This window comes from Equus quagga, chromosome 3 (genome assembly GCF_021613505.1).
Source record: "Equus quagga isolate Etosha38 chromosome 3, UCLA_HA_Equagga_1.0, whole genome shotgun sequence".
Classification (NCBI taxonomy): domain Eukaryota; kingdom Metazoa; phylum Chordata; class Mammalia; order Perissodactyla; family Equidae; genus Equus; species Equus quagga.
Window position 1 is genome coordinate 69,017,918 of NC_060269.1, and position 18,888 is coordinate 69,036,805.

The 18,888-nt window shown below is 38.1% G+C and overlaps 1 protein-coding gene across 6 annotated transcripts in view; it reads right to left on the reverse strand.

The window, feature by feature from the left end:
• PPP3CC (protein phosphatase 3 catalytic subunit gamma) overlaps nucleotides 1-18,888 on the reverse strand; it is a 97,738-nt gene that overhangs the window by 30,353 nt on the left and 48,497 nt on the right. For all 6 annotated transcript variants that reach the window (XM_046657004.1, XM_046657003.1, XM_046657000.1 and 3 more), the window contains exons 4-6: nucleotides 13,654-13,765; nucleotides 3,159-3,304; nucleotides 1,316-1,455 (exon numbers count right to left, since the gene is read on the reverse strand). In XM_046657004.1, the coding sequence (XP_046512960.1) occupies nucleotides 1,316-1,455; nucleotides 3,159-3,304; nucleotides 13,654-13,765 (398 nt within the window). The remainder of the gene's footprint in view (nucleotides 1-1,315; nucleotides 1,456-3,158; nucleotides 3,305-13,653; nucleotides 13,766-18,888) is intronic.

Consider the following 18,888-nt stretch of genomic DNA (forward strand, 5'->3'; position numbering starts at 1 on the left):
GTAGAACCTCTGGAGCAAAGGCCATGGGCACTTATGACTAAGAGACACCGCCAGGTTGACCTCCACAGAAACTGTGCTAACAGTAAAGAAGTATTATGCTCTTTATTTTAAGCAATGTAAGAAGAAATAAAATTTAAAAGAGTTCATCATATTAGTCACTGCTAAAATTGGCAGAAAGGAATGAAAAAAGGTTGCTAAGAAGGTGTTAAAACTACAGAAAATTGAGGCCTCTTACTTTTGTATATGAATGTCATTTAAGGAATGCCTTATCTTAGGCAATTAACAAAGATTTTTAGGGGACTAAATACATGTATTATTTGTCACAATAAAATATTTGGATTAAAAAAATTTTGACTTCAAACTTTCTTATATCTCCCTATTTTTGAGTGCAAAGCCCCGTGAAAGCTTCCATATGAGATTTAAGACAACAGCCAACTCCCAGGAAATGTCCTGGGCTTAGTTCACAAGGTCCTGTTCTTTTTATATCTTTGTATATACCAGTGGTTCCACAAGCGGCAGAACTTTTTAAAAAGTAACAGGATTCCCCTCTCTCAGACCTACTGAATCAGAATCTCTGGTAGAAGAGCCAAAAAAAATTGTTTTCCTCCCCAAGCCCCAGTGCATGGCTGTATATCCTAGTTGTAAGTCGTTCCAGTTCTTCTATGTGAGCCACCACCACAGCATGGCCACTGACAGACAGGTGGTGTGGTTCTGAGACCAGGAAGTGAACCCAGGCCGCCAAAGTGGTGAGCACTGAACTTTAACCACTAGACCATCAGGGCTGGCTCAAGAAATCTTTTTCTTTTGAGGAAGATTGGCCCTCAGCTAACATCTGTTGCCAATCTTCCTCTTTTTTTTTTTTTTCTCCCCAAGCCTCCGTACGTAGTTGTATATCCTAGTTGCAGGTTCTTCTAATTCCTGTACGTGGGATGCCACCTCAGCATGGCTTGATGAGCGGTGTCAGGTCTGTGCCGAGGATCGGAACTGGCGAACCCTGGGCTGCTGAAGCGGAGTGTGTGAACTTAACCACTCAGCCACAGGACTGGCCCCAGGAAATCTTTATTTTTAAAACAGTCTATAGATGATGTGTGGGAACAAATAATCTAGATCATTTAGAGTAAGACCACATTGAAGCACTGCAAGATGTTCTGTTCAATCGTGTTCAGTATACTACACTTATTAGGGCATAATATCTAATCAAATAGAAACAAACAAGAGTATCAAAAAATTACACAAATTCAAGATGTAAAATCCTTAAAAATAACTTAATATATATTACAATTTCCTAATTTATTAACTCTGAGGACGGGCTTACCTGTAAAAATACGAGCACCCTCGGACAGTGTTGTGGGTATAGTGCTCCAAGGTCTTCTCATTGCCGTAATCCTCTGAGGGATCAGACCAAAGAAGGTCACACACTGGCCCAAAGGCTGGAGGCTCCTTAAACCTGTCTAACTAAAACACACAAAAGCAAAAAGAAGAAAAATCATGAAAGCAAAGGAGCTTTTGGAAACTGGTATGGGTCAAAAACTCTTCCACCCACAAGAGCATACGAGGAGAGATGGTAAGCCTCTGGAGGATATTCCTGCAAGAAAATGAATATTAACAAATTTAGATAAAGAATTTTTATTTTCTGTAATAGACTTTTATAAATATCTGTGTCATCTAACCATACTGTAGAAAAGGACTCCCTCACATCCTAATCTTAAAGTGGCACACTCATTTAATTTGAATGTGAAATCAACCACTATAGAGATACACTACTATTTAGAAAGATTATGTTTGTTTGTTTGTTTGAGGAAGATTAGCCCTGAGCTAACATCCGCTGCCAATCCTCCTCTTTTTGCTGAGGAAGACTGGCCCTGAGCTAACATCGGTGCTCATCTTCCTCTACCTTATATGTGGGACACCTGCCACAGCATGGCTTGCTGAGTGGTGCCATGTCCGCACCCGGGATCCGAAAGGGCGAACCCCGGGCTGTCGAAGTGGAACGTGGGAACTTAACCACTGCGCCACCGGGCTGGCCCCCTGGAAAGGCCATGTAAAGTTCATTTCAATTGCCCAGGTAAGCCAGTGTTACCATGAGAACAGGAAGGGGTGTACAATGGCTCTGTTTATTGTCTACCTCATTCCAATGGAGATTTCTTTATTTTAAAGAATGGTAGTTCTATTTTGTAAAGGGCTTTCATCCTTTCCATTCTGTGCAGTGGAGGTATTTCCATATCAGTTACTAATTTAAGCCTGCAGTTACTGCTGCTTTGGTTAAAAGCATAAAAGCCAAGAGAAAACAAGTAACCAGAAAAGCCGAGTGTCAAGAAGAGGACTTCTGTTAAGTGAAAGGGGAGCTTTTTATTAATATAATTGATTAAGAAATGTAAAATTCAAGACATACTATGTAAAAGAGAAATGCTGGTTATTTAAAAGACTATCAGGCAGCAGAAAAGGCAGCGTACATAGGCACACCCTCTCACCCTGAGGAGAGTAACCTTAATTCTGAGAAAAGTCTTATAAACAGAAAAAACTTTAGTTTCTGTACTTGTATGAGACAGGTAAGATAATGCAAAGGTAGAGGAGAGAAGACGGTAATATAGAACAAAACGAGTGTAAAAAATGTCTGATCCTCTTTTTTCAATCATGAGATACAGAATCCTGGAAATAATAATTACCAAGTCAGGCAAGCGTAGCAATTAAACTCTATTATCTAAAATGTCAAAGGCAATGAATTTCAGAGCTGGAAGAGTCCACAGACCATTTCAACTTCCTCATTTCACAGAGAAGAAAATGTGACTAAGAGGTGAAGTGATTTGGTCAAGGTTACACAATCAATGGCAAGACAGGGATTAGAACCCTGGTTTCCTTCCTTCCACATTGCTACATAATTTAAAGTTTCAGGGCTATACTCAAAAAATGCTATGTTTCTAGTTGGTAAAAGCACAGATTTCACTAAAAATTACAGAAATTTTCTGGAAGACATATAGCAAAACGTTAACAGTAGTTATCTCCCAATAATGAAATCACAGGTAATTTCCATTTTCTTGCTTTTGATTATCTGTAGTACTTAAAATTTTTCAGCAATGAAGACATATTAATTGACTGCAATAAAGAACAAAATTTTTAAAAATATGTAAACCTCATGAGACTAATGAAAGAGTACTTACTTTCCTAATGTCATCTAAACTAGTGATTTCAGGTGACATCCCTCCATGGACACACAGAAACTGCTGGTTTAAGAGGGCAGCAAGAGGAAGACAGTCAAATGTATCCATACACGCATCATACACCTGTTCAGAATATTTGATTCGACCTATTAAAAAAGGAAAAATAGTCAAAGGAAGAAAAGCTAACATTTATCATATATGAAAAAAGACATAGGTCAGAAGATTATGAGCTATTTCAAAGTCATTTATTTCAGGCAAACCTGAAAACACAATCATCTTTGTAAAGACATTTTTGAAAAGCTGTGGAGAAAGGGTAAACAAAACCTCTCTCCTTCTTGAAAGACAAAGGTGACCTTGGATTAACTTTCTAGCTCTGTTGCTAGAAGCCTGATAAAGTCAATGTCAGCTGTGCTATTAGGCAACATTGCTTTTAGTAAAAATTACCCAAATCTCTGGTGGGAAACTATAGCTTTCGGCTTCTCTGAGTGTGGTGACTCATAAGGTATGCCCTTTGTGGGACTATAGAAACTATGCCAATGAACCTTTTACAAGAGACATGAACACTGGTAATGCACGAGGCTTCTAAGCCAGCGTGGCTCCTAATGTGCCCAGTGTGGATATTGTCTCCTTGCACCATAGCTGTGACTTGGAGAGGTTGGGAAGAAAGGGAGGTAAGAGGCAGAAAACCTCTGAACTGCTGTACGCACTCCTATGAAGACGACTCCACTGAAAAGGGATTGGATGCCAAGCATGGCCCATGGTAGTCTTGTGAGTCTGAATATTTTGTTGGGTCTAAAAAGACCCCTTGTTGGTGTTGAAGATATATAAATGGAAACCAGAGTTTTAAGAGTCGTCAACAATCTTTTTGCTGGTAATTTTAAGGTCTTTAAGCAAATTATGTCCTGGTTCTATTTTAGGTAAAAATGTTCATCTTAATGAATTGTATTTTGATGTGGTTGTCACGCTGGGGCTACAGAACAAGGAAATACTCCAGTGGGCAGAGGGTGAGGTCTCCACAGTTACTGAGAAAGAATAGGTCATGAAATAATAAGTGCAAAAGTGGAAGAAGGCTTTAGTTTAAAGAGAAAGAGAATATCTTCTTCCTCAGCTTTCAAAAAGTCAAGCTGTGCTTGGAGACGTACGTTGGCAGAAAGGCCAGAAGTCATACAAGTAGGCCGCCCTAAAGAACTGTGAGCTCCTTCTCTTCCAAGTTTCTTTGGAGATGAGACAGAGCCTACAGGACCTAGAGAACAAAGCTATAGCAAGCGAGTGAGATTATTTAGTTGGTAATTTTTTCTGTTTATTTCCTCCTTGAAATCGCCAAGCTTTTAGAAAAGACATATTTAAGTATCAGAGCCTGGTGTTGGCAAGGCTTTGGGGGAATAAAGTGAAGGGTAATGAGTCCAGACTTGGGCCAGATTGCAGGACACAAGTGGCAGGAACAACTGGAGAAAGATGCCTAAGGGGAAGGCGTAAACCAGTGGACCACACTTGTGGTTATGAGGCTCTCCATCCCTGAAAGTGAAGCTTCTCTCTTTATCACCAACACTGGGTGACCAGGGTCAGAGGGCATTAAGGGAGTCTGTGGCTTCCTTTAGAAACTTTAGAGCATTTTGTACTACCATGACAGCAGTTAAGATCATCTCTCTCACAACATATGCTAACTCTATGATGACATCCAAATTAACAAGAGACATGTCTTACGCATCTTTGTATCTCCTTACAATTACATCCTTATATTCTGCTTTGTATTTTAACACTATAAATTTGGGGTATTTCAAAAGTAGATCTATCACTGGCCATAAAGTCTGTTGGAGGAAAAAAATTTAACAAAAAAATCCTTTCATTTGTGAACAGTGATTGACTCTTTCTCCTGAAAACCCTTGGAGCCTGAGTTCTCTCTGTGGCCAATATCAATAAAGAATTCCTTTGTAAAAGTCCTCAGCTTGCATAGGGGCAGGGATTTGAATTACTTATTAATTCACGGTCTAAAACCTCATTTTTAAATCAATAAAATGCCTTACAACACTAAGAATGACTCAAAAGAATTCCTTAGCCTAATTCTAAGAGGATGCCAAGTCTTGAGAAAGATGGTATGTAATACAGTGTCTTAACGCATTTTGTAAATTAGAACAGGAGGTCACAAACCAAATTAAGCAGAAAGAAGTTCATGTTATATTAACACATGACCAAAACAGATTACAAAACGTTACCATTTTCATTTTCTTAAAGTATATGGATACATACGTAAATACCAACATTTTTATTTTATGAGGTGTAAAATTGAAGATAATATCTATATTCTTCTTTAAGTTAGTTTAGCTGTATTTTCTATGATGGACATATAGTATTTGTATAGTAATATTATTACTATACTACCTTTATTATTGAAATTTGTTGAAGGCTCACAACGTGCCCGTGCCATCAGTGAGCTAAGTGTTCAACACAGCATGGTGGTCAAGAGAATAGAGTCTGGAACCTGACTGCCTGGATTTGAACCCTGGCTCTATCACTTACTAGCTATGGTACTTTGAACAAATTACTTAACTCTCTGTGCCTTGCTTTCTTCATCTATAAAATGGGCATAATAATAATACTTACCTATATTACAAGGTTGCTGTGAGGATTAAAGGAATTCACACACACAAATGCTTTGAATAATCTCTGGCACACCATAGGTACTACATAAGTTTTAACCAAAATTACCTTATTTAATCCTCACAGAAACTCTATGAAGTAGGTACTATTACTATCTTCATCAAAAAGCTGAGGAAACTGGGCTTACTCGCCCAAAGTTGCAAGCTAGTAAGTGGCAGAACTGGAACTTGCAGCTGTTTATGCTCCTAACACCAGGCAATATTCCTCCAAATCATTATTTTTAAATTAAATACTTAACAGGAGAATCTAAATAGCCAAATATATAATTTCCAAAGGTTAAATCAGCTGACTCAAGTTCTTTATTTCATGACAAATTTTAAGATATAGCCCCTAAAACAATTATTTTTATAATGAAGGAATAACGGACCTAAGTCATAGGATTACACTGACACAAGTTCTAACTGGTATCAATAATACAACATTAACAAAACAAAATCTTCAACAGTATTCTTTGAAAGTAATTTTAAGGGTCAGGACTCTTTGCAAGAAACCATGACCTGGTCTAGCCATCAATTCTATATTTGTTTTAATTTTTATTTACTTTTGTTATTAAAAAAAATAAGTAATACACTTACTTGGTTCAAAATTTAAAAGCTACAAAAGGGTATACAGTGTCTCTTACCCTTCTCTGCAGGCAACCAGTATTACTAGTTTCCTGGGTGTCTTTACAAAGATACTCCATGCATACATACGCAGATATGTACATTTATTCTCTTTTCACAACAGCCTTTTGTTTTTTAGATAAATGGTAGCATACACTGTTTTGCACCTGCTTTTTGTACTTAACGTATTTTGGAGATCATGCCACATGTTTATATGAAGAGCTTTGTAATTATTTTTTTAAATATCTACATAGTATTTCACTTTATGGATATACCACAATCTAACCACATCAATCTCTTGCTACTATAAATAATGCTGTAATGAACGACAACAAATAATATTTGCTTATTAAAAAAAAATCAGGGGCCAGCCCCATGGCCGAGTGGTTAAGTTTGCATGCTCAGCTTTGGCGGCCCAGGGTTTGGCCAGTTCAAATCCTGGGCATGGACATGGCACTGCTCATCAAGCCATGCTGAGGCGGCATCCCACATGCCACAACTAGAAGGATCCACAACTAAAAATACACAACTATGGACTGGGGGGCTTTGGGGAGAAAAAGGAAAAATAAAATCTTAAAAAAAAAAAATCAACCTGTCATAACAATACTGTTTTCGTTAGCCAAATGACAGGAATTTCTGGAACCTGTCAGTAAGCTGTTTATTACACATCAGAAAATAGCTCATGGAAACAAGAAATCAATTTACTTAAGAAATCTGGACCCAGAGCTATGAGATGGAATCATAAAAGCACTAGACTTTTTGCTTTCCAAGTACATAACAATAAAGAAATATTTTTGTGGGGCTGGCCCCGTGGCCGAGTGGTTAAGTTCACACGCTCCGCTGCAGGCGTCCCAGTGTTTTGTCAGTCTGAATCCTGGGCGCAGACATGGCACTGCTCATCAAGCCACGCTGAGGCGGGGTCTCACATGCCACAACTAGAAGGACCCAGAACGAAGAATATACAACTATGTACCAGCGGGCTTTGGGGAGAAAAAGGAAAAAAATAAAAAAAATAAAAAAAATAAAAAGAAATATTTTTGCAAAGATAAATGATGTGTCAAAAATTAACTGTTATACTTTGCTACTCAAATTATCTCTGGATTTGAAAGGAATATAAAGAAAAAGAAAAATCTCTGCAATATAAGAATTGACATAAGAAAAGAAAAGCCTCCACTGGCCGTTTAGAAATATTAACAACACTGCAGCTGCAATGTAGGGCTAAGCGTCACTTAACAGTAATTACAAGGCGCTGATTCCAAAAGCCACAGTGGCCCTTTAGGAGAGGCTGGCTTATCAGTGAAAACACCCATGGAAAGCAGTACCCATGCTCTTTCCTCATATAGAAACGAAACTTGAAACTGCACTTGACTTGGTGTGCTTATTCCAAGACTTATTTACATTTCAGATGCAGCATTCGAATCAAACAGGAGTGTCTTGGTAGGTAAAAGAAAGAGAAAGAAACCTGGTTTAACAAAATTAAAGCAAGTGAAAGCAAATAAAAACCTGAGATAAGAAATTCTGTGCAAAATGAGACACTTAAAATATTTCCCAGATCTATTGTTCCATCTTCTATAAATAGTCTGAACCAATTATACCAGTCAAAAAAAGAACTCTGAAAAAACAGAGGAACAATTAGATAAAATGTTACCTAAAAAAACCTGAACCTTAACTCAGAACAGGGGCATCCATAAACAGCTTTCTTCATTACTTTCTACTGCTAAATACTGAGCATTACAGGGCCTTTGTTAACTGCTTGATATGCATTATGTATATTTTCAGGTAAAAAAAAAAAAGGTGTAATGAGGAATACCCCAATATTTGACTTAGAAAAATAATGCAAAGTATTTCCAATTTTTAAACTATTAGACGAAGTGATCTCAAATGACAAATAGTAAACTGTTTCCGAGCCTCTGGAGCAGGCCTTCCTAACAGCAGCACGCAGTGTAATTACCTGAGGTGGTTTAGCAAGCCAGTTCAATGCCTGGGCCCCAACTGGGTAATTTTAAAGTTACCAGGTAAAAAATATATAAAATAGTAGTACATGGTGGTGATAAAAGCTAATTCAAGCAGTAGCATGGGAGGATATAAAATTAAAAGTGCAAATCTTCCTGACCCAACTCCCCACAGGTAATCACTATTACAAATTTTTTCTGCATATTATTTTTAATTTACAAAGGAGATCTCACTATACGTGTTCTGCAAATGGCACCTGTCACCTAACAATATATTTGAACATCTCTCCATATCAGAACATCTATATCCACCTTGATCTTTCAACAGTTGCACAGTATTCTATTTTTTCAGTTGTATTATAACTTATTTAAGCAGTCCCTTGTTAACATTTAGCTTCTCTTTGTTTTGCTATTACAATTAACACTATGATGAACATCCTTACACACACATATTTTCTTTTCTTTCTGTGAGTATATAGAGTGGTAGGTAGAATTCTAAGATGACCTACACCTTTGTGTAATCTGTGCCCCCTTTGGGTGGAATCTGTGAATATGCTGAGACTCCCATGATTACATTTTGCTATGACAAAAGAGATTCTCTTGGGGGGGGATTTTCTCCAGCTGGCTGAACACAGAAGAGAAGGGCAGAAAAATGCATCCAGGCTGCCTGGAAGAAAGCAAACACCCATATGGTGAACCACCCATGGAGCCACATGGCAAGGAACCGCAAGCAGGCTCTAGAAGCTGAGGGTATTCCCCAGCCCATAACCAGGAGGAAAACGGGGACCTTAATCCTATAGTCACAAAGACTGCCAACAACTAGTGAGCTTGGAAAAAGACCCCAAGCTCCAGATGAGAACTGCAGCCCTGGTGACACCTTGATTTCGGCTCAGTGAGACGCTTAGCAGAGAATTGAGCCACACTGGGCCTGGACTTCGGATCCAAAGGACTGTGACATAACAAATGTGTTGCTTTAAGCAGCAAAATTTGTAGTAATTTGTTGTGCAGCATCAAAAATCAATACAATCTGCATGGCAAATTCCTATAAGTCAAACTGCTGGGTTAAAATTTTGTAGACATTCCAAAACTGTTCTTCAAATATTTTACACTAATTTAAACACTCAGCAACAGTAGATAGAATTTTTTTTAACTTCCTGGTTATTACCTACTGATGTAAAGTGTTTATTCCAATAAGTCCCAAGGGCTGGAATGATCTGTATCTTGCCTACTTGCGGCTGACTTTTCTGTCAGAGGGATTTTTTTTTTTCCTGAGGAAGATTTGCCCTGAGCTAACATCTGTGCCACTCTTCCTCCACTTTATATGTGAGACATCATCATAGCATGGCTGACAAGTGGTGTAGGTCCACACCTGGGATTTGAACCTACAAACCTGTGCCACTGAAGCAGAGTGTGCCAAACTTAACCACTACACCACAGCGCTGGCCCCCTGAGGGATTTTTTTTTAAGTGTTCATACTCTAAAATTTCTTGTTGTAAGAACAACCTTCTCTACAGGCTCTACTAGGAGGAAGGCTGTCATTACAACTACCAACTCTAATGGAGGGAGCTACTGGTGACAAGAGTTAACAGAGCATACGGAACACAACTGAACTGCAATCTACCTGGAAGTAAAAGGATTTTGTGGAGGACTGGATAAACTCTGAGTCTCTGAAAACAAATTTAAAAGTTGTTTTTCTGGTGAGGAAGATTGTCCCTGATCTAACATCTGTTGCCAATCTTCCTCTTTTTGATTGAGGAAGATTGTCCCTGAGCTAACATCTGTGCCCATCTTCCTCTATTTTGTATGTGGGACGCCGCCACAGCATGGCTGATGAGTGGTACATAGGTCCATGTCCAGAATTCGAACCTGCAAACCCTGGGCTGCCGAAGTAGAGTGCATGAACTTAGCCACTACACCATGGGCCAGATCCTTAGAAGTTTTTTTTCGGGGCTGGCCTGGTGGTGCAGCAGTTAAGTTCGCACGTTCTGCTCTGGTGGGTTCACCGGTTCGGATCCCGGGTGTGGACATATGTATCGCTTGTCAAGCCATGCTGTGGCAGGCATCCCACATACAAAATAGAGGAAGACAGGCACAGATGTTAGCTCAGGGCTAATCTTCCTCACAAAAAAAAAAAGTTTTTTTTTTCAACTTTGAATATTCTCATGGGAATAAAGCCTTAAGTATTTTACAATATATTCCTCCAAGATAACAATCTGAAGAAAAATCCGAGTAGGACACAAAGTGAAATCCATGATCAAAATATCAGTTACAGGGGCTGGCCCGATGGTGTAGTGGTTGAGTTCATGTGCTCTGCTTTGGCAGCTCAGGGTTCATGGGTTTGATCCGGGTGTGGACTTACACACTGCTCATCAAGCCACGCTGTGGCTTTGTCCCACATATAAAATAGAGGCAGATTGGCACAGACGTTAGCTCAGCAACAATCCTTCCTCAAGCGAAAAGAGGAAGATTGGAAACAGATGTTAGCTGAGGGTGAATCTTCCTCACATACACAAAAAAATATCTATCAGTTACATGAACACTAAAGTTTTTTTAAATTTTTATTTATTTATTTTCTGCCCAGGAAGCTTCACCCTGAGCTAACATCTGTTGCCAATCTTCCTCTCTTTTTTTTTGACCAGTAAGTGAGTTTAATGCATTTGAGATGCCTCATCCATGCCTTGTTCACTCAAAGGATCTATATAACTGTTGCTCCTTCTCAGGTGTAACTAGATGAAGGTGGCTTTGCCCACAACTCTCTGTGTCTGCTCTGGTTCATCCTGGACATCTGGGAGCCAGTGTAGACTCTATCACACAGGAGGAGCTCATCAGCTCTCTGGTAGGCTCTGGGTGCATCTTGGCGAGAGGAGAGACCTCTCCAGAGATGGAGACATTTGTGGTGGCCATCGTTGTGACCTAGTCCAGGTGTGCTGACACAGATCCCAATCTTCCTCTTTTTTTTTTGCTTGAGGAATATTAGCCCCAAGCTAGCATCTGTGCCAATCTGCCTCTATTTAGTATGTGGGTCACTGCCACAGCATGGCTGACGAGTGGTGTAGGTCCACACCTGGGATCCAAACCTGCAAACCTGGGCCGCCAAAGTGGAGCACACTGAACTAACCCACTAGGCCATGGCGCCAGCCCCTGAAGTATTTTTACATATTCAGGATTATCTGGGGGAAGAAGTAGATTTTACAGCCAGGCAAGACCCAAAAGATTTATTCCTTATTTTATAGAGAATATGCTAACATCTCAGAAATTTCAAAAAAAAGTATAATTTTGGTTTTGTTTCTTTGTTTGTTTTAAATTACGGGGTTTTGGGCCAGCCTGGTGGTTGAGTGGTTGGGTTCATGCGCTCTGCTTCAGCGGCCCAGGATTTCGCCGGTTTGGATCCTGGGCGCGGACATGGCACCACTCATCAGGCCATGCTGAGGTGGCGTCCCACATGCCACAGCTAGAAGGACCCACAACTAAAAATACACAATTATGTACCAGGGGGCTTTGGGGAGAAAAAGGAAAAATAAAATCTCTAAATTTCAGGGTTTCTTTTACTTTCCTTTCACTATAAAAATATAAAAATTCCTTGGAGTATAAACTGATACATCATTTCTTTTGGAAGGCTATTTAGAATATCAAAAGTCTTTAAAAATGTTCACGCCCTCTGATTTAGTAATTCTCTTCTGAGAGTTTGTCCTAAAGATACAAATTATAGATGATCATTGATTCAGCAAACTAATTCAAATAATATTTATTAAACATCCCCTATGAATTATTAATACTGTTCTGGGAAAACAACAGTAAACAAAACACGTCTCTGCTGTCATGGAGCTTAAATTCTGGTGGGAGAGAAAGACAATAAACAAACAGATAAAAAATACACAGATTTTATATATTAAAAACAGAAAAGTTTCAGGTGTTGACACATATTATTAAAAGAAAGCAGGGTATGAGAGTACAATGATGAGGTTTTATTTATTTATTTATTTATTTTTAAAGATTGGCACCTGAGCTAACAACTCTTGCCAATCTTCTTTTTTTTTCCCATGCTTTTTTTTTTTCCTCTCCCCCAAATCCCCCCAGTACATAGTTGTATATTTCAGTTGTGGGTCCTTCTAGTTGTGGCAATGATGAGGTTTTAATTTAGAAAAAGTAAGCAGGGAAGAAAATCTGTGAAGTGATGACATGAATCAAGTGAGGATGTAGGTCTGAGAAGCAGATAGATACCTGGGGAAACAAGAAACAGTAAGTAAAAATGCCCTGGGGCAAGTTCTCCCAAACATCTCCAGTACAGCCACTATCAGAGCAAATGTTAGTTAAGAGTCAATTGTGAGTACCTACATTCTGGTCAAAGAAAGCTGTGAGGTTTTTTTTAAATCAGCTAGTATGTAACATTCTGACTTTCACAAAAATTCTACCTTTAATAATAAACTTTGTACTATTACAGTATTATTTATAGTTAGAAACAACCTAAATGTCCTGCAGTTGTTAGTAAACTGCCTACATACATGATGGTGCATTCCTAAGGTGGAATACTTTAAAAACATTAAAATAACATTGTTAAATCACATTCAAAAATATTTAATGATATGGAAAAACGCCATTTTATAAAGTGAAAAGAGTAATTTGTTAAACAGTACATATAGGTCCAATTTTATTTAAAAAATATACTCAGATATGTATGTATTTGAACTATTTCATGATACACTTTTATATATACAGAAAAGAACAGAAGACCACATTCCAAATAGTGAGATAACAGTGACTATCTTTTTTTTTTCCAAAGATTTTATTTTTTCCTTTTTCTCCCCAAAGCCCCCCAGTACATAGTTGCATATTCTTCGTTGCGGGTCCTTCTAGTTGGCATGTGGGACGCTGCCTCAGCATGGTTTGATGAGCAGTGCCATGTCCGCGCCCAGGATTCAAACTAACGAAACACTGGGCAGCCTGCAGCGGAGCGCGCGAACTTAACCACTCGGCCATGGGGCCAGCCCCAGTGTGATTATCTTTAATTGGTATGACTGTGGACAATTTTTATCTTCTTTTTATCTTCTTTCCTATGTTTTCCAAATATACCAAATGTACTACTTTATAAACATAGTGGGAAAACCCAAAAGTTATTTTCAAAATATATGTCTTAAAAAGCAGAATCCTGGTTCTTACCAGAAAAAAAAACAGAACAGAAAGCATCTGAGTTCCATTAGTTTCTTTTCTCTTTATGAACATAAACTCACTTTGGGACTGGCTAAAGAGTAACTAGAAAAGATTGAGAGAAATAATTATACTTACATTCCTGTTTGAAGGTAAAATACTCTGTAAGATGCCTGCATTCATGATTTCCTCGAAGCAGAAACAATGTTTTAGGATGATTGATCTTTAAACTCCATAAAAACAGCACACACTACAAGATAAATACAAGGATAAAATTTTTACTTGTGACCATAATAAGGCACAAACATGACTTACGTCAATTCAGATGACTTGTGGCATATCTCATTGCTTTTCTCAAGCTGAAACATGAAACCTTCCAGCTTTTGAATGTGATATGCTGCTGCCCTGGAATCTGTCAGAGCACAGAGAGTAGCCTTCATACAAGGCTCTCTTTAATTTCTGTTCCCATGTTCTAGCCAAATATCCAGAACTCTGTGACAAAGCCACTCACATATATATACCTTAGTCCTAAAACCTGTATTTTACTTAATGGAGAAACACTGGAGACATTCCCACTAAAATCAGAAACAAGGCAAGGATATCCACTCTCTCCACCACTATTCAACATTGTACTAGAGGTATCAGCCAATGGAATTAGACAAAAGAAATCAATTAGAGGCTTAAGAGTGGGTAAAGAAAAAAATAAAACTATCTCTATTTTCAGATGATATGATAGTAAACCTGAAAAACTCCAGAAAAATCAATGATAAAACTAACTCAAACAATAAAAGAATTCAGTAATGTTGGAGGATATGAAATTAGCATACAAATTTGGAGGATATGAAATTAGCATACAAAATCAATAGCCTTCATACACACAAACAATAAATAGGACACAATAGTAGAAAAAACTCCATTTACAACAGCAGCAAAAATTAAGCACATAGGAATAAATTTAATAAGAAATGTCCAAACTCATACCAGGAAAAATGTAAAACACTCCTGAAAGACACAAAAGTAGATACAAACAAATGGAAAGACATTCCCGTTCTTGGACAGGACGACTCAACATTAAAAGATTATAGTTCTTCCTAATTTATTTTATAAAATCATTCCAATTCCAACAAAAATACCAACAAGCTACTTTATGGAGTTAGACAAGTTGATACTTAAATTTATATGGAAAAATAAACATGCAAAACCAGCCAGGAAACAGTCAGAAAAAAACTGAAAAAGAGAAACTGTGAGGGAGGACTAGACCGACCTGATGTCTAAACATACTACAAAGCTTCTACAATTAAAACAGTGATACCTGCACACATATGGATAAATACACCAGTGAAATAAAATAGTCCAAAAATTAATCCAAGTACATATAAAAATTTGGTATATTAATAAAGTTGGCATCCTAAATCACTAGAGTAATGATGGACTTCTTAACAAATGTCTCTGGGACAAGTGGTGCCATTTTAAAAAAACATTAGATCTCTATCTCACATAATACATAATAAATGACAAACAGATAAGGAATCTAAATGTATCAAAATCAAACCATAGAAGTTCTAGAAGAAAACATGTGAGTGAGTTCTTCTTCAGTCTCAGTGTGGGGAAAAACTTTATAACTAATGACTCAAAATTTGGAGGCAAAAAAAGAAAAGACAGATAAATTTGACTACATAAAAGTAAAAATAATTTGCACGGTAAAAAAAATAATTTGGTAAAAACTGACAAAACTACATATTCACTTAACTTTTGACCACTTTTAGGAGCCTACCCTGAAGATACACCTCCAACAATAAGAAAACATCTGCACAAGGTTGCAGTATTGTTTGCAATAGCAAAATATTGAAAACAATGTAAATGACCATACACAGGAGTGAGGCTGAGAAAATTAGGATATAGCCACACAGTGAAGTACCATGAAGCTATAAAAAAAGAATGAGAGTGGGGCCAGCCCCATAGCGTAGTGGTTGGGTTTACCACGCTCCGCTTCGGCGGCCCAGATTCACATGTCTGGATCCTGGGTACAGACCTACACCACTTGTCAGCCATGCTGTGGCAGTGACCCACATATAAAGTAGGGGAAGACTGGTACAGATGTTAGCTCAGGGCTAATCTTCCTCAGCAAAAAAAAAAAAAGGACAGAGAGAGAGAGAGAGAGAGCAAGAGAGAGAAATCCCTATAAACTGATTTGGAGCAATTTCCATGATTTACTGTTAAGTGAAAAAAGCACAAAAAGTACAAAAGAGTATCTATAGTACACTACTATTTAAGTAATAAAGAAGAGGATATAAGAAATACACACGTATCTGCTCACTTGAGCATAAGAAAATGGGAAGGATAAATCAGAAGACCAATAACCTACACAGGGCAGAGAGGAAAGGGGTGGAAAGAAAGAGGAACTGGGATGAGTTGGGAGGGATGAGGAGAGCGTGACACTTCTCAAAGCATCGGTTTTTGGATAGCTTTGACCTCTAGAACCACTATAATGTTTTATATGTGCCCCCAAAATAAGTAATTAAATCAACCAGGATGTGAAAGAAACTCAAAATGGAATATAAACAGTAACAAAGGAACCTAATTGTATTATAAACAGATAAAAAGCAACAAAGAAGGGGATGGGGAAAAGAACTAACCCAAGTAACTTTGGAAAAAGAACATTCTGACTGCACACCACAAGGCTAAAGACACAAAGAAATGTACACAAATACTGTAACTCCAGCTAGTCAATCTGTTTTTCACAGTATGAGTTGGCTGTTATGTACCTATTCTATGGGTATTCTAGGATTGATCAGACAAGTGAATATACTGTAGATAATGAGAGCCAGGAGAGGGGGAAGGCTAGAATGAACCTTGTGATGTTGGACTGGAATCAGACGTATCATATGAACTCATGCTTTTTAAGACATATACAGATAGATAAATAAATAAAAATGTGACTCTGTGTATGTGGCTTAGTGTACATATATATTTCCTAGCTCCTGCTGAGAGGGCCTAGGACCTCGAAAGAACTGTGTGTATTGATTTGTGGATTACAAATCAATTTTGGCAAGGAGGCATATACACAAATGCAGAACCTGCAAATAATGAAGACTGATCATAAATACTAATCATGAAATATACCTATCTAACATGCAGCCTCTAAACATAAGCAACAAGTGACAGGAATTTGGTGAGAAACAAATAAATCAATAATTGTAGTTGGAGATTTTGACAGAAACCCAAAAGTAACTCATAGTTCAACAGACAAAAATAATCAAAGTTACAGAGAACAGTTCAAGCAGAGAATGCCTTCCTCTCAAGTACACATGGGGTAGTCACAAAAGTCTATTAGGTACTGCATCACAAAGGGAGTCTCGATAAATTCCAGAGTGAATATTATTCAGATCATGATCTCTAATCAAATTACATTAATCAGAATCAGTAACAAAATACTAACTCTAAAAAAATCCTGCATGACCGGAAACAAAAAACATACTACTTTACTGTCCTAGGCTTACAGAGAATTCTTAAAATATAAAATACTGAATGATAACAAGAAGAATACATGTCAAAATCTGTGAGACCTAGACAAAGCAGCACTTAAAAGGCAATGTATACAGCGATAAGTACATTTATTTTTTAAAAAAGCTATGTAAATATGCTAGTATACGCTTAACCTATCGCTGAAAAGTCATATGAGAAACTCTTACTGATTGTAAGAGTGGGATGGCTAACATGTGAGGAGATGCTCAATCTCATTAGTAATTAGAGAAATACTAATTGAAACAACAATAAAATATTACTTTATACCCATCATTTTGGTAAATATTATAAAATGATATGATAAAACCAAATTCGAGAAAGACAGATGTGAAGAAATATCTTAGGTGCTATTGGTAGGAGTACAGAATGGTACAGCTATTCTGAAGTGATCTGGCAATAGTTAGTTCAAGTATGAAGACATATAGCCTTTTCCCTAGCAATCCCACTCTTGTTAACAAACCATAGAGAAACTAAAACATGAGACCATAAGTGGATTTATATAAGGGTGTTCATCACAGCAGTGTTCGTTGTAGACAGAAACTGGAGGCAACCTAGGTGTCCCCTATTGAGAACACAGAACTAAAATGTCATAGATGTATGCCACGGAATACTACACAGCAGGCAGAAAGCAATGAACTTACAGCAACCTGGATAGATCTTAAAAACATAATGACAAGCGAAAAACAGCATCAACAGAAACAGAGCTACAGCAGTGGTTCTCAGTGTGCCACATTCACCTCAAAGGGCCGTGTGTCATCATCACATGGGAACTTGTTAGAAATATAGGTTTTCAGGCTCTACCCCAGACCTAATGAATCAGAAATTCTGGGGTGAGGCTCAGCAATCTGATTTTGAACAAGCCCTCCAGGTAATTATGACAGATGTTAAAGTCTGAGGACCACTGAACAGTACCATAACATTTACATAAAATTAAAGTACTTTGTCCACAAAAATTTTACATATTAAAAAATTAAGGGGCCGGCCCCATGGCCGAGTGGTTAAGTTTGCATGCTCTGCTGCAGGCAGCCCAGTGTTTCGTCAGTTCGAATCCTGGGTGCGGACACGGCACTGCTCATCAAGCCACGCTGAGGCGGCATCCCACATGCCACAACTAGAAGGACCTAGAATGAAGAATATACAACTATGTACCAGGGGGCTTTGGGGAGAAAAAGGAAAAAATAAAATCTTAAAAAAAAAATTAAGATAGGGGCTGGCCCTGTGGCCGAGTGGTTAAGTTCGCGCGCTCCGCTGCAGGCGGCCCAGTGTTTCGTTGGTTCGAATCCTGGGCGCGGACATGGCACTGCTCATCAAACCACGCTGAGGCAGCGTCCCACATGCCACAACTAGAATGACCCACAACAAAGAATATACAACTATGTACGGGGGGGTTTGGGGAAAAAAAAAAAAAAAAAAAAAAAAAAATATTTTTAAAAAAAAAAAAAAAAAATTAAGATAAGGTATTCTATGTATTCTGAAGCATATACCAAATACAAGAGAAACATGTATACTAGGGGAGAGGGAGTAGGGAAAGTAGAGGTCACAGACAAAAAAAAAGTATAACAACAGAGAAGGACATTGCAAAGACTACTCATAAATGTGCCATGACCTGAAGAGCTTGATTAAATCAGCTGAGATTTTCCCACTTCCCAAAAAGCCAAGACTTCAAAATTCTGAATCCAAACACTTCTCAATATGCCCAATCTAAGTCATCAACATCTCTTGCCCATTCTTACAGATTAGATTCCTAACTGGTCTCCTATCCCACTTTGGGCTCCTATTGTCAATTCACTACATTATAGCCAGAGTAACTGTTTTAAAACATAAATGAATATGTCACTCCCCTGCTTG